This window comes from Magnolia sinica, chromosome 3, assembly GCF_029962835.1.
Source record: "Magnolia sinica isolate HGM2019 chromosome 3, MsV1, whole genome shotgun sequence".
Classification (NCBI taxonomy): domain Eukaryota; kingdom Viridiplantae; phylum Streptophyta; class Magnoliopsida; order Magnoliales; family Magnoliaceae; genus Magnolia; species Magnolia sinica.
In genome coordinates, this window is record NC_080575.1 from 4,126,586 (window position 1) to 4,141,739 (window position 15,154).

General features: G+C 39.9%; 1 protein-coding gene across 5 annotated transcripts; it reads left to right on the plus strand.

The window, feature by feature from the left end:
- The first annotated feature begins 382 nt into the window (after positions 1 to 382).
- Positions 383 to 13,193, plus strand: LOC131239322 (aspartokinase 2, chloroplastic-like). Of its 5 annotated transcripts, none has more exons than XM_058236967.1 (13): positions 383 to 1,017; positions 1,130 to 1,212; positions 1,906 to 1,946; positions 6,702 to 6,856; positions 8,716 to 8,865; positions 9,090 to 9,185; positions 9,470 to 9,586; positions 10,135 to 10,254; positions 10,370 to 10,462; positions 10,554 to 10,676; positions 11,456 to 11,572; positions 12,223 to 12,285; positions 12,760 to 13,193. In XM_058236967.1, the coding sequence occupies exons 1-13, from the start codon at positions 622 to 624 to the stop codon at positions 12,901 to 12,903; spliced, it is 1,698 nt and encodes a 565-aa protein (XP_058092950.1). In that variant the 5' UTR covers positions 383 to 621; the 3' UTR covers positions 12,904 to 13,193. The 5 variants fall into 5 exon arrangements, with proteins under 5 accessions (XP_058092950.1, XP_058092951.1, XP_058092952.1 ...); XM_058236968.1 differs by having other exon boundaries at positions 12,763 to 13,193; XM_058236969.1 differs by having other exon boundaries at positions 10,554 to 10,670.
- The last annotated feature ends 1,961 nt before the right edge of the window (positions 13,194 to 15,154 follow it).

The window sequence follows — 15,154 nt, forward strand, 5'->3', positions numbered from 1 at the left end:
CAGGCACTTCTCAAATTTCTCTTTTCCATTTCTTTTTTCTTTCTTTACCGTAATTTTCTCCTTGATCTCGTTTTCTTGATCTTTTTCTCGTTTGAATGAGTTTTTTTTGGCATTTTTGCGAATTTTCTAGGGTTTTTGAAGGAATTACGGAGCTGGAATATGTTTATTTATGTTATTTAGTCATTTTCCATCCTCATTTGGGAGGAGATTTTTTCGTGTCTGGTTTTCCTGAGATTTTCTTTTTTGTATTTAATGGTTTTTTCCTCGCAACTTTCTATTTCTTTTTGAAGGATTTTTGAGGTTCTCAGGCTGTAATTTGCTTCTTCTGCCTTTTCTTTTCTTTATCGATGTAGGATGTTTGAATGTGTGGTGGAATTTGCAGGTAGTGCGTGAGATTAAGCAATTCGACGAAATTCCTTTTGAGTTGTAGCTGCTAGATTGAAGCATTTTTTTATCTTTAAAGATTTCAGTTGAAAGCAGAGTGGATTTTGGATTAAGCTCATTTTATTGTATTTCGGACTCTAGAGAAGCCTAGATTCCGTCATCTAGAGAAGGATTTGGTCAAACAGTAGATCTGCAAAAATATAGTAGGAAGAGAGTATATTTCTAGCATTCTTGGCAATGGCAGCTTGGTCGAGTTTCTGCAACGTCGAAACTCCTTATTCTGGATTCAGAACGAGTTCGCTCTTGATTTCTTCAAGAAGGATTAAGTTTGCAGCGTCTGTAGCTTCACCTGCTGGATTTTTGTCTCAAAGAAGAGGTGTTGTTTGTGCAAATAGAGCCTTGAGAATCAGTTGTGAGAGAGGAGCTTTATCTGTGGTTGAGAAGTCCAAGACTGTTAACCAAAGTCCCAGTGGAAGTGTGGGGCAATTGAGCTGTGTCATGAAGTTTGGTGGATCTTCGGTGGCGTCAGCTGAAAGGATGAGGGAGGTTGCAGAACTTATTCTCAGTTTTCCTGAAGAAAGGCCTGTAATTGTTCTGTCGGCAATGGGGAAGACGACTAATAAGCTGCTACAGGTATGCATGGACCCAGTTTTGTAGTTAGTGTTTTTTTTTTAAAAAAAAAAAACTCAAATTATACTTATTCATAGTTCAATATTTATCTTAAGATTCAATGGCTGTGTCTTAGGCTGGTGAAAAGGCTGTCAGTTGTGGTGTTTCTAATGTATCCAATATTGATGAGTTGAGCTTTATTAAAGAACTTCATTGCACGTAAGATCTTGATTCTTATTCTTCTCTTTCTGATCTCTAGTAATGCCAAAAAAAGTTGCTGATGGAATTGCAGTCAGCAGAGTCAGCTTGGTTTGGCTGAAAACCCGTACCAGTCCCAATGGACCATGACAAGATGCAGCACTAACATCCATGGTCTGCATCTCTTCCTCCTATGTATTGAAACAGGAAGATGAGATTTGCTGATCTCCTTGCTCAGGATGGTGTAATGTGATCATCACTTTGTATTGGGTTCTCTGCCTCTAAATCAACTTTGTAGCTTGTAACTTCATTTATTTTTTCAATTAGTTTGTTGCTATAAAAGATGGCTTATTTGAATTTATGTTAAGCTGATATTTTGTGAAATTGGTGAGTTTTTCTTTGACATGGCTAAGTATTGGTAATTAAAAGACTGATTTTCCAAGATGAGTGCTGCTTTATGTAAACTGCTTGCTTGTGATCACGGTTGCTAGGGCTGTCAAATGACCATGCCTGTTGGTTTAGGCCCACATTTTGAACTGGTCAGGCCAGGCTTGTCCGCCTGCCACATCGAAAACTATATTTTGCTTGGTCCAGGTCTGGCCCTTTGATATCCCTAACAAAGTAACAATTGCTTTTAGATCTTTTCTCATCCAAGTTTGAAATTTCAATTAGTCCTATTCTAATCCCTGGTTCTCATTGCTTTGCTTTCTGTAGGACTGCCGATGAGCTTGGAGTGGATAGGTCTACCATTTCTGGTGAGGCTTTCTTGTTTGCCTAGTTCTAGTTTTTTTTTTTTTTCTTCTTCTTCTGTTAATCAACTGAACATGAAAGTTTATATACCATTTGGTCCCTAATCTAGTTGAATTAGATCTGGTCTCTGATTATGGTGAAAATTTCAGTAACTTTTTTCAGGCATAACTATTTTAGTTTGTCACTTCTGTTGTGTCGTGGATTATGCTTTCCTATTGAAATGAAATGCTTGAGTATTTTGGCCTTTCTAGGTGTTTAGTTTCAGAAAGGATGGTTGCATTTATCCATATGTAGAAATGGTAAGCCTCTTTTTGTTTCTCCCACAAGAGAGATTTTCACATATTTTTAATCTTCCCAGGCTACTATGAATGTTTCTTTTAATGAAAATGCCCCTCAAGTCATCGAGAAATAATGACCATGATGGCTCAAAAATGAAACATAAAAAAATCAGAAATATTCTGGCTGAAATGGGCCAAAACAGGCTAAACTTTCAGCCAAAACAAAGCATGGAGTTTTAATGCAGGGGCATTTTCACACTGGGCTCGAGTGGGGTCTCCTATGGGATGGAGGAGCACACTTGGGGTGGGTCATGTAATTTGGGGCCCACGGGGGAAGTCTCGTGTTCTAGACTCCTCACTAGGGGTGATTAATGCGCATTTCACAACGGGCTCTAGTGGGGTAGCCCGTGTGATGCGGGGACACATTCGGGGTGGGCGGCCCATGTGATTTGGAGCCCACGAAGGGGGTTCGGCCGAGGTCCTAAACCCATGAGATGTGGGGCCTGGGCTATGAGATAAAGGGATTAATTTGCCATACTCTAACAGTTCGAACTTTTAGAGCAAAGTGGTTAATTGTCCTGCATTAAATTGGTATTAGAGAGGGAGGTCTCGTGTTTGAGACTCCTCACCAGAGGTGATTAATGAAGGGATATTTTCACACTGGGCTCGAGTGAGGTCGCTTGTGGGATGCAGGGGCACACTCGGGGTGGGTGACCCATGTGATTTGGGGCCCATGGGGGAGGTCTCATGTTCGAGACTCCTCACCAGGGGTGACTGATACACATTTCACACCGGGCTCGAGTAGGGTAGCCCGTGGGATGCGGGGACACACTCGGGGTGGGCAGCCCATGTGATTTGGGGCCCATGAAGGGAGTTCGGCCAAGGTCCTAAACCCATGAGATGTGGGGCAAAGTGGTTAATTGTCCTGCATCAGTTTCTGTCCTTGATGACATACATGAAACTTTACATATATTTCGAAATTGATGACTAAGGTCAATATGCAACTATTTAGGGATCACGAAGTAAATGTTTCATTCTTTGTTTTTTTTCCCGTTCCTCTATGATGACGAAAGTTTGCTATAGAAAGTAAGGCCAGGGAACTGCATCAAAATTGCTAGCAGTGGAATTTTGACCTGATCTCTCTAAAAGGATCTATTGACTTCCTATCTAGACTGACTGTCTGCTTTCCAATGTCCCAAAGAATGATCCATAGCTCAAGTGGTAGACTGAGTGAAAGATACCTCGTTTCAACACTGAGGTCTTGGTATCGTTTACCTAGTGGTGGTGGCTAACAGTAAAGTGTGAATTGACAGTGGGTGTACTAACAAGCTAACCAAAAATAAAAAAATAAAAATGCCCCAAAGAATGAATGAGAAATCTATTAATTACTGTACACATTTATGATAACTTCCATTCAATTTGCCATCCTTCATAGAGATCTGTTGGAAGTGGGTTCAACAACACCAAAAGAGCGCCCTTTCCCCATGGTTGTAACATTGCGTGGCCTGGCCTGTTGTTTCTTGGGCTTGGGTTAGACTCCTAGGGCCAGTGGTTCGCGTCCAGTCTAGAGTTCTAGCCTGATTGTTAATCATGTTGGGTTCACGTTGAGGCTCCTTGGCTGTGGTCACTCTATTCAAAATTTTGTAAAGGGACTGGGTTGGGCCAAGCTTGATTTGGTCCATGGATAACCAGAAATGGCATATTGGATCCAAGCCATTTAGCTGAAAATTGGATGTGCAATCCTAGGCACGACATGGGTCTGATTAGTATTTATTAGGTCTGCCACGGTCCTAGGGAACATGGTTTGACTATGGACTCAGCCCCAATCAGCGCTATCGGCCAGGCTTAGGCTGACCCCAACTCATCTTGTTAATGCTTCTACAGAAGGATCCAAGAATGACTCAGTCATTGTTCACATCTTAAAATTAGTTTGATCTCTCCCTTATTTGAATTGAGGGTCTTGATTTGACTAAAAACACCCATTTCACTCCACTCAAAAAAGAGAGTTTTCTTTTTCAGGGTTAGGAACTGAATTTATTTCACGTCATTCAAATTATTCCAAATAATGCATCCTATAGTCCATAGAACTGGGTCTGCTGAAGAACTCGCTGGGGAATCGAGCTGAATCATGCAGACTAGGGGTGACGTTGACCTTGTAGACCCCTTGCTTCGCCCCTTTTACTATTTTCAATGACCTCAACATACCCTTGTTGTCCCCACTTCAGGGAACTCCTTCGGTTTCTAGTTCTACCTAAGAAATCATCCTTGTCTTATATCTCATTATCTCAAACAATTTTCTTGTAGCCCCCCTACAAATGGACGGAATGATCCAGCCAAGCAATGGTTCCAAAGGACCTAACCTCTAGGATGGTTAATATCTATTACCCAAGCCTCCAACAAATCTGAAAATGGCTTAGACCTTTTTTTTTTTTGGGTAGTGCATCCTGCAAAATATTGGTTTACCTTAGTCCCGATTTGGTGGTCCCCATACTTCTCACATTAGGTTCCCATCACTAAAGTTGTGGTTTCTTCCACTTAATTACAATTTTGGTATTTATGAAAAAAGTAAACGGCAAAAGTTGTGATTAATTGGAAGAAACACTGCTTTAGCAAATCTGACATGAAGGATAGGGGCCTATTGTAATATGGATTAGCTTAATCCCAATTTTGCAGGATCCCCTAACCAAATGGGATTGAAGCATTGACCTAGAAACTCAAAATGGTCAAAGGAAATCTGATCCATGCAGACCTAGTGAAAGGACAATGCCGAGACGTGGTACATTCATTCCACAACACTTGCCCATGATGCAGCTATTGGTAGCCCTTATTTTCCTGCTCTAGAGGAACCGTGGTTAAAACTTCAGTAAGAATTGCAACCTAGTAAATAACTAAATATGGCAACTTGTTCATTTAATATTTCCTTTTATTAGCGATGACTATAAGAGAGACCTCAAATGGCTGAAGCCCATTACTCAGGGTTGGGTCATACTCCTACCTTACGGAGAACCATAAGTAAACTTAACCATAGGTGGACCCCACAAAGATTTTTGAATCCTACCCTCCTGTTACCCACTCTTGGAATGAAGGCCTTATGTAACTCCCTCAACAACTTAAGGTAACTATCAATTTGTTCATCCCTCATGCATCCTCCTAAACCAAGGACTCCCAAAGCAGCCAACAACACCCTCGTCTCCCAACATGCATTATTCAAGACTTTATGCTTTCAAATACGTGCTTCGAGCATTCACAAAATCATCAAGGATCCTTCTAGACCATAATCCTTGAACCTGAAGGTAGAGCTATACACAAACTGAGTTAGTTCGGTTAACTCACTTGGCTCGACTCGACTCGGGTCGAAACTGAGTTCAAGCTAAGTTGAGCTCGAAAAAATTTTGAGCCGAGTCCGAGCTAGATCGAGCTTGACTTGACTCGGCTCGGAACTTGACTCAAACTTGACTCGGTTCGAATCAATTCAACTCGGATTGGGTTCACTTAATATAAGTATTTTGTAAATATTTATATGTTTGAATAAGTTATATATTATATATATTATAATATATATTAAAAACCCTAAGACCTAAACTCGAACTCAACTTGTAGGCTCGAACTCGAACTCGGCTTGAAAGATCAAGCTCAAGCTTGGCTCGAGCTGGCCCGAGCCGAGCTGAACTGGCTAGTCAGGCTCGAGGACTGAGCTGAGCCGAGTTCAAGCTGGGGTAGCCTGCTGGCCGAGCCGAGCCGAGCTAGGCCAAACTCGACTTGGTTTGACTCGTGTACAACTCTACCTGAAGGTCTTGAACCAACCCAACCCTAAACTCATTGCCTCTGTTGAACAAAACCCTTTTAAATTCCTGATGGCCCTCCCACATCTTGATCGGATAATCATGGATTCCCCTTGGCTTCCTTCTCCACATACGAGAATCCATACTGACAGCTAATTACTCCCACACAGTCTCTCTTCCTCGTCACCAGAACAACAGAGCTGTTTGTCATAGAGAGTTTGATTCATCGCTGATGGAGAAATGATTTTTCCTGTCCTTTTGCTGATATTCTTACATGCCCACCTTTCCAGAGAAAATGTTTGATGGCGTTCTTCCTGCTTTACTATATGACAATGTAAAAGAGACAAAATAGACCTGGATATTTGAGACAGTGAAATTAATTAGACTACATCCCAAAAGGAAGGTGTCTACTCTTCCAAGAAAATAGTTTTCTCTCTCCCATTTAAATGTTAATGTGGCATCATCATAAGCCTATTATAATGTGCTTAACTTAAAACTGCTTAAATTTGTATGATTTTCTAAATTTGGATTTATGTTGCTATGGAGTTCATCATGGTACAGACATATTTTGCTTGATTTAACTTATCATATCTTTGAGTTAGATTCTCATTTTGGCCTCTTTTTTTTTGTTTGGTTAATATTGATGATTTTTATGAGGATGCCTAACCATATTGGCTTCTTGTCTGTAATCAATTTACAGCTTTACTAGATGAATTGGAGCAATTTATAAAAGGGATTGCTGTGATGAAGGAGATGACTCTACGTGCAAGAGACTATTTGGTATCATTTGGAGAGTGCATGTCAACAAGGATTTTTGCGGCATATTTGAACAAAATTAATACTAAAGCTCGCCAAGTATGTTGTTTCATGATCACTTGTTTTAGTCCTCATATTCTAATATAACTTTTGTTTTTTGAGAATACAAATTGCTAATCATGCCTAGCGAGTTTGCCCGCAGTAGCATGCTAGAGACCAGCTGTTTGAAATTTGCCCTTTTAGTTTTTTTTTTTTTTAGAAAATTTTCTGTTTTAGTTATTGCACAAGAGTTCATTCAGCAAAAGGTCAGTGTTGCGAGTGATTGTGTTGGCATGTGATTGCCGTTTGATAAACATGTGTCGCCCTACTTGCTATTCCTTGCAGCTACTTCCCACTTTTGGCATGATGGTAGTACATTGTGTGCCGCTTGTGCTCTGCGGGCTCGTCTAGGAGTGGTAATGGGCGCCAGGTTGGCCATTGCTTGGTTCAATCCCCTCAGCTCTTGCCCAAGGGGGCTAAAAGGCTTTAGCATTGGCCTTGGCCTGATTTTGCCTTTGACTAGGCTAAAAAGGCCCTGCTTGGCTCTATAGGACCCGCCTTGCAAGATCAACTGGGGCAAAACTCGAAAGTGAGATCTATCACTCGTTAAGTGGCCCACAAATGCACATACAAACCACTGGTTGTTGAATAATTTCAATGGAGTAGCTTGCTAATTAGTTTGCCTTCCTGGTTTTTACACCATACACTTTTTATGCTGTGACCTACATTTTCTGCAGGTAGTGTGTACTATAGAAAATAGCCACAAACTAATTTAGTGCCAGAAGTATGGGCCGGGCCATTCATCATTGGCACAGGCCTGGCCCTTGGGTCAGTTTTAGGGTCCAGGCCCTGGTTCTACATGGCCGGGCTATCTTACCCATTGCCACCCCTAGGCTCGTCTAGCATTCCATTCTCTAGACAGGAATTGTTTGCTGATTCCCCTTTGTGGGCTGTGCACACAGTAGTGTTGCTAAGGTGCAGTTTGGAAGTCACTTGTTGGCATGTGAGTCATGTTGGTAATCATGTGTTGGTGGGTTCTTTGGTATTTTGTATGGCCAACTACTTGAGCAAGACATGTCATATGCTTGGTTGCTTTGTGTTCGGCGTTTGCATTTCCAATTGCCCCTCAATGACTCTTCGTCTTTCCTCACCCTTTGTGTATGCATGTAATTACGTAGCGGGGTTTATACTGGGTGGAATCATGGTGGCTTGTGAGTGGTGCCAATGTGATTCTCTTCCACATCTGGTTCCTAGAGCTATTGGGTAAAGGGGGAAGGTTAATGTTTGGTGGGCAGCTGATCACAAAACTTTTGCCAACCTACCATTTAAGACTGAGATGAGAGTTAGGTTAAATAAAAACTTCTTTAAGAAATAGCCCAAGACTCAGAAAAAAGACACTCTTGCCATGCAAATGGCTGACAAGGCAGTGAGCTAGCAGTTAGGCAGTGATGTGGTATTGAGCTAGCAGTATTGCATATATAGGGTTTCTCCATGGAGTTCATTTTATCTGGTGTTTGTTTGAATCACTATCTTACAAAAAGCAAAATAAAAAAAAATAAAAAAAATCATAATATATCTGGTGTATTGGGAACTATTTCCCTTGTCCCTGACGTTGTTCTCATTTTCCTTTTGAGTACAATCAATTTAAAAGCAAGAAAGTTTCCGCTTGAAATTTTTCTTGTATGCCTACACTATTTATCACCGGCAACTCTCCTTGCAACTTCTAGTTGCCAGTCCCATAGCTTCAGCACTTAACATCCATGTCTTTATATTATGCTATGAGCCCTAGAACATGGAATTTATCCTGTTTCCTTTTCTTTTTATGTAAATTAGCTGCTGATTTTGTTCTGTGCTACCTATGTGTCATCTTGATGTGACTTGCAGTGCTTACTAACTGATGACCTCCTCATCTTTGGCAGTATGATGCATTTGATATTGGTTTTATAACCACAGATGACTTTACAAATGCTGACATCTTGGAAGCAACTTATCCCGCTGTTGCAAAGAGATTGCATGGAGACTGGATAAGTGATCCTGCGATTCCTGTTGTTACTGGCTTCCTCGGAAAGGTCCTTTACCGCAGATCTGCTTCATTTGTTTTGCCTTATTGCAAAGTGACCCCACCCTGTTTTTTTTTTTTTTTTTTTTGTTTTGTTTTGTTTTGTTTAAATACAGTTTTCATCAATGATAAAGGGAGTAAATTCATACAAATTTTCTCAAAGAACTGCTTCTGTTGTATATTCAACTTCAATTGTTGGTGCAGCTTCTCATCTTGATTATCTGCTAACTGCAGGGATGGAAAACTTGTGCTGTAACTACCTTAGGAAGGGGTGGGAGTGACTTGACAGCTACAACCATTGGCAAAGCCTTGGGTTTACGAGAAATTCAGGTTTCGTTCAAAACCTTTGTGCATGTGAATTTAAGGCTTGTCTGTACATATGAAGAGAGATTCATAACCACTGGCCTCTTTTTTCTTGGATAATCATAACTGCATCCCATTTTAATTTGAAAGTCTCTTGTTTTGTTACACCAATTCATATGAACTTCTAGTGGAGAACTACCTTAAAGTCTTCATTTATTTTTCTAACTTTTTGCTTGAGCTACTATTCATGTTTTTTTTTTTTTTCAACTTTGTTTATTATTTATGACAACCCAGTTTTTAATTCATAACAGGTATGGAAGGATGTGGATGGTGTTTTGACATGTGATCCTAACATTTACCCGCGTGCATTGCCTGTACCATATTTGACATTTGATGAAGCAGCTGAACTTGCATATTTCGGTGCACAGGTGAGTTCCAAAGGGGGAAAAAACGAAGAAACAGTTTACCAACTGCCACCACCTTGAAAATCAGCAGTTAAAAGTTAGGATCGGTTGGCCACCATAATGTATGCATCCATGGTGGGGCCAGCCTGATATGTGATTCTGATCTGACACCTGTGTGCTATGTATTCGTGTGTAAGTTGTGCTAGAATGTGTGGCTAAGATGAGAATTCTCCATGGAGATAAAATGAGCTTATAAAATGGAAAACTTCAAATGACATGGCATCACTTCTCTCATGTCAATTCTGAAGTACATAAATCCGGGGTATTAAACAACCTTGATTCCTATCACGTGATATATACATATTTTTCGGTGATAGGTGATCTTCTCCCAATTGGGATTTGCCTTTATGTCTCTACTTGGATTTTGTAAAGTTTCCCCGAATTTCTGGGATGAGGCTATGATGATGAAGATGACGATGATGATTTTAGCTCCCCTTTTTTCTTCTCTAAAATCCCGGTGTCATTAGTTGCCATCTTTATTATATCGGTATTATATATTGTCCTTATTGTAGGTTTTGCATCCACAATCCATGCGACCTGCTAGAGAGGGCGATATTCCTGTTAGGGTCAAGAACTCCTATAATCCTAAAGCTCCGGGTACCCTCATCACTAGAGCAAGAGATATGAGTAAGGTTTGTAGCAATGCATTTTTCATCTTTACTGCTGTCAACAAGATTTTTTTTTTTGGGTATCATTATGTTGCATAAAGTACCAACAGTGTTTAAATGTTTTGTTTCCTAATTCCAGGCTGTGCTAACCAGCATAGTGTTGAAGCGGAATGTCACCATGCTGGATATAGTGAGCACTCGAATGCTTGGTCAGTTCGGTTTCCTTGCGAAGGTAGACTAATTTAACACTAGATCTCTTCCCTCTCTGTCCTGCTTTTGTTCATGTCATCCAAATGTTATTCATGTTTCCTTTTCCTGTGCAGGTCTTTTCCATCTTTGAAGAATTGGGTATCTCTGTAGATGTGGTTGCAACTAGTGAAGTTAGTATCTCGTTGACCTTGGATCCCTCAAAGCTTTGGAGCAGAGAGTTAATTCAGCAGGCAAGCGTATGAGCTTAGGATCCTTATATTTCATTGAGCTAATTACTTTCTGTCATCACTTATTGTTTTGTCCAGTACTTGGTATATTCACATTGCCTGTGAATAGATTCCGGCACCGATGCTGTAATTCACTAGTATGCAGCCAAGTTTGCTGTCATCAGCTGAATACACACACTTGGGGGGAGGGAGGATTTATACTTGTGAGGTTTATTGAGGGAGGAAAATATGCAGTGCTTGGCGGAGGTAAACTGGACATATGGAGTGGGGCGCATTAGATGTGATCCAGGTCCTTCATATGATGGGGTGGATGCGTGATACCTCCTATCAGCCATATCTAACCATCCATGTCCCCATTAAATGCAAACCACTGGTTGTATTTGTCCATCAGCATCAGATGGCTAAGATGATCTGGTGGAAGATGTTTGGGATTAGCCATCCCCTGATGTGGCATACCAGTATTGTCACTTGATTAGGCCAACAAAAGGTGGGTCCAACCTGTGCCATTTCTGGGTTGAGAGGAAAAAGAAAAAAAATTCTGTTTCTTTCAATCATCCATCATATGTTGTTGCCCTTATATGAAAGTGCCAAGTGAATCTTAAGGGAGACTAGACTGTTTTCTTGTGATTTCTGGGGAGAATCATTATGACCGGAAACATCATGACACCTAATACTATTTTTATAGCTTAGTCATTTGGATTTGAAATATTTGATATTTTTCATAGCGACTTCAGCACTGTCCTTCTCTTTTCCAGTAAAACTAATTGGAAATTGCTGTGGTTGTGCAGGAACTCGACCATGTAGTGGAAGAGCTCGAGAAGATTGCTGTAGTGAATCTCCTTCAGCACAGGTCTATAATATCCCTTATTGGCAATGTGCAACGCTCTTCACTGATACTAGAGAAGGTGAGGCCCCATACATACCAATTTCATGAGACACTGATATCTGCATTTAAGCTGAGGCCCTGAGTTTGTCACTGCTGCTTTCCCCCTTTGCATTGGCTGTGTGACTTGGCAGAGGTCTTTTGGCTGTTAATCGATGTCAGTGCTGGAAATCTTATCATTCTGCCTATAATACCTGTCCTCTGCCTTGCCTTCCCTCTCTTCCCCTGTGCGTGCACGTGTGCGCGTGTGTGCGCGCGCGCGCGTGTGAATGAAAAGTGCCAGAAATCTTATCACTCTGCCTATAATACATCTTCTTCCTTGTTGCAACGAATAGTGACAATCTCATTCTCAGCAATATCTCGGTAGATTTTCAGATTTTTAGTTTTCTCGGGGCATTATTGGTAAAATCTCCTTGTGAATATTTTTTTTAAAAATATTTTCTAAAAACTTCTAAAATTTTAAATATGTATGAATATAATACATTGTTTAAATTTCATTATCTCATCAAAATCACAATAATTTTACAATTCTTGAGATTTTGAAATCTTGTGATATTTTCTCTTGTTGGTGACCAAAATACCCCTGTTTTCGGTTTAGGAAACACAAATTGGGTTCATGTATGTTCAGAATTGGGGATGAATGCATGATTTTAGCATTTTCCCATGTGGCAGGTATTCAGCGTTCTTAGAGCTAATGGAGTCAATGTCCAGATGATCTCGCAAGGAGCATCAAAGGTCTCCCTCTCCCTCCCTGAGTTTATGCCTATCCATCTCATTAAGGAACTTACATGGTCCTTGATCTGAGGACATACAATCCTCTCAGGTTTTCAGTCTGCAAATCCCGGCCCTGTCGTTCTACAATAGTGACCATCGTTATGTGGGCCTCACAAAAAATGGACCATGCTTGAAAAACCTTCTCAATAGGGAACACTGGAACATTCACCAGCCCATAGATTACCGTACTGCAAATATAGGCATTTAAGGGAAATATCTAGCAACTTCCCAAATGAGGATCATCAACCGTGGGTACTTTCTGGGCATGGTCCATCTGTGGCAGGTCTGTACGCACCAACAGCGTGGTTCATTCAACCATGGACCCTACTTGTAGGAACTGAAAAACCTGGGGACTGCATCCCTACTGGTCATTGGAACATTAAAATTGTTTCTATCCTGTGCAAATCTAAACATCGTAGCCTCTGTGCCTGCTAGCAGGTGAACATTTCCTTGATAGTGAATGACAGCGAAGCGGAACAATGCGTGAGGGCGCTTCATTCGACATTTTTCGAGATGGGGGTTCTCTCTGAACTCAATACGGCAGATGCATTCCAAAATGGCTATGCAGGTACAAGTTAGATGTGGCATGATTCTTTATCATGTAGCATTTATCTCTCCCTTTTTGAATGGAGATGTAATATTTATCTAATATTTATCGGCTTTGCAAATTTTGTTTGAGGTAGGTATAATCAGCCAATCCTGTTTTCAGTATGTAAAACCTTGATTTAAATTTTAGTTATGGATCCGCTTAAGAATTTATTTTACCTGCAAGTTACATTTGTTGGTAATAGAACAGTTAGGGCCTATTTTTTCTTTCTTTCACTGTTTGTATTGTAAAAAGTAGCTATGGAAATTGATCATTATGATTATACTTTTCTTTGGAAAAGTAGCTTGTTGATTTCCTTTCGAAAAGCTAAGCTATGGACATTTTCATATTTTGTCAACTGTTGGGGCCTGTTTGAATGGGGCATTTGGATGGGAGTGAATGGTGGTAAATGGTATTTGGGGTGTTGTTTGGACGGAAGTAAATGCATGTAAATGAAATGAAATGGGAGTAAATGGGCACGTAAATGAAATCCTCTCTACGAGAGAGGAATTTGAAGTAAATGCCTTTCTAACCTCCCATGGAGAGTTGCACCAGTAAACAAAAGTAGTTCTACGCACATGTCCGCCATACACATGGCATGCTAACGATACCCCAAAACAATTCAATTACTGGCTACATCAATAAAATCACACTAATAGAATTATCCCAACTGTCCAAAAGGTTAGTCATCTAATTGGATGGTTAAAAAGCGTTAGCAAGTAGCTTTTTTGTGATCCCTTACGTTTCCCACTCAAATGCTTAAAATACTCTTATTTTTGGCTAAAGTATATATTTCAATAGGCTTATTACAATCATTTTATTAAATATTACATATGTATACTAATTTGAGTTGTTAAAGCTGATTTGGGATATCACACATGGTCCAGTAAACATATTAAAAAATTCCAATGGATTCCAATTCCTCCCATTTACTCCCATCCAAACAAAATATTTGGATTTCAAATGCATTTCATTTACCCTACATCCAATCACAACTGAATTAAGCCATTTACTCGCAATTCATTTACTCCAATTCCATTTCCCAGTTACCTCCATTTAGTGGAAATCAGACAGCAACCGAGGAAAGGAAATCAATTTTCTGTTTCAGGAATACAGGATGAGGAATAGGTTTCTCTTTCCTTATAATTCTTCACTAAAATGTTATTTCTTTTTCCTTTTCCAGACATAAAAAATAAATTTTCTTTTCTACAGTCTTCTCATATGCAATGTTCTCTTTTCCTTGCCCACTTTTTGATGTCCAGCAATCTAAACTTGTTAGGTTCATTTTCATGGAAATCAACATGCAAATCAAACAATTCAGTTGAACCATATTCAACTGATGCTTTGAATATTCAAACAGGTCTCAAGGAAAATGACTTTGAACTGCCTGACCAGTTGAACCACACCATTGATATGCTTGCCATGCACGCTTGTATTCCACTCAAATGTGCACCTTTATACCAGTAAGGGCACCTGTTTGGGAGATGCTAAAGAACTGAATTCATCTCATTTTAGCATATATGACTTTGAACTGCCTGACCAGTTGAACCACACCATTGATATGCTTGCCATGCACGCTTGTATTCCACTCAAATGTGCACCTTTATACCAGTAAGGGCACCTGTTTGGGAGATGCTAAAGAACTGAATTCATCTCATTTTAGCATATATCATAGTTGTGTATTAGAGATCAGTGATTGTTGGTTAACTAATATTATTTTTTATCATTAGGGCCTGTTTGGGAGACGCCTAAAAAATGAATGTCTCATTTTAGTTTTTTTTTTAATATATAAATATATACAAGTTCATGATGGAGCACACCAATTGATTAGCTCATTTTAGTTAATCCTAATTATGTATTAGGGATCATATTTCCTTTGGTAAGAGGATTAAAATAATCTTGGTAAAAATATGCCCAAAAAAGGAGTTCATCTCACTTTAGTTAATCATAGTTATATAATAGGATCATATTTTCTTTTGGTAAGGATTAAAAATAATCTTGATAACTAGCAATCGTTGTCATCTCTTGTACACAAGTAATGATTAAATGAGATGAACTCATAATTAGGCACCTCCCATATAGGACCGTGGTTTTGTTGTCAATCTTATGCCTACCAAACCATTTGACCTGCATGCGTTGAATCCTAGCTATGGAGTAATGTTTTTTTCTTTGGTAGTGTGCATGCTAGTGAGGGATACTGAATAGGGGTGACCTTTGTCAAGGTAAGCTCCGTCCTATTTTCTG

Excerpts from the sequence above, each read along its gene's own strand:
- LOC131239322 (XM_058236967.1), top strand. The coding sequence starts at position 622 with ATGGCAGCTTGGTCGAGTTTCTGCAACGTCGAAACTCCTTATTCTGGA. Across the intron at positions 1,213-1,905 it reads ATTAAAGAACTTCATTGCAC|GACTGCCGATGAGCTTGGAG; the intron begins GTAAGATCTTGA and ends TGCTTTCTGTAG. Across the intron at positions 9,186-9,469 it reads TGGGTTTACGAGAAATTCAG|GTATGGAAGGATGTGGATGG; the intron begins GTTTCGTTCAAA and ends AATTCATAACAG.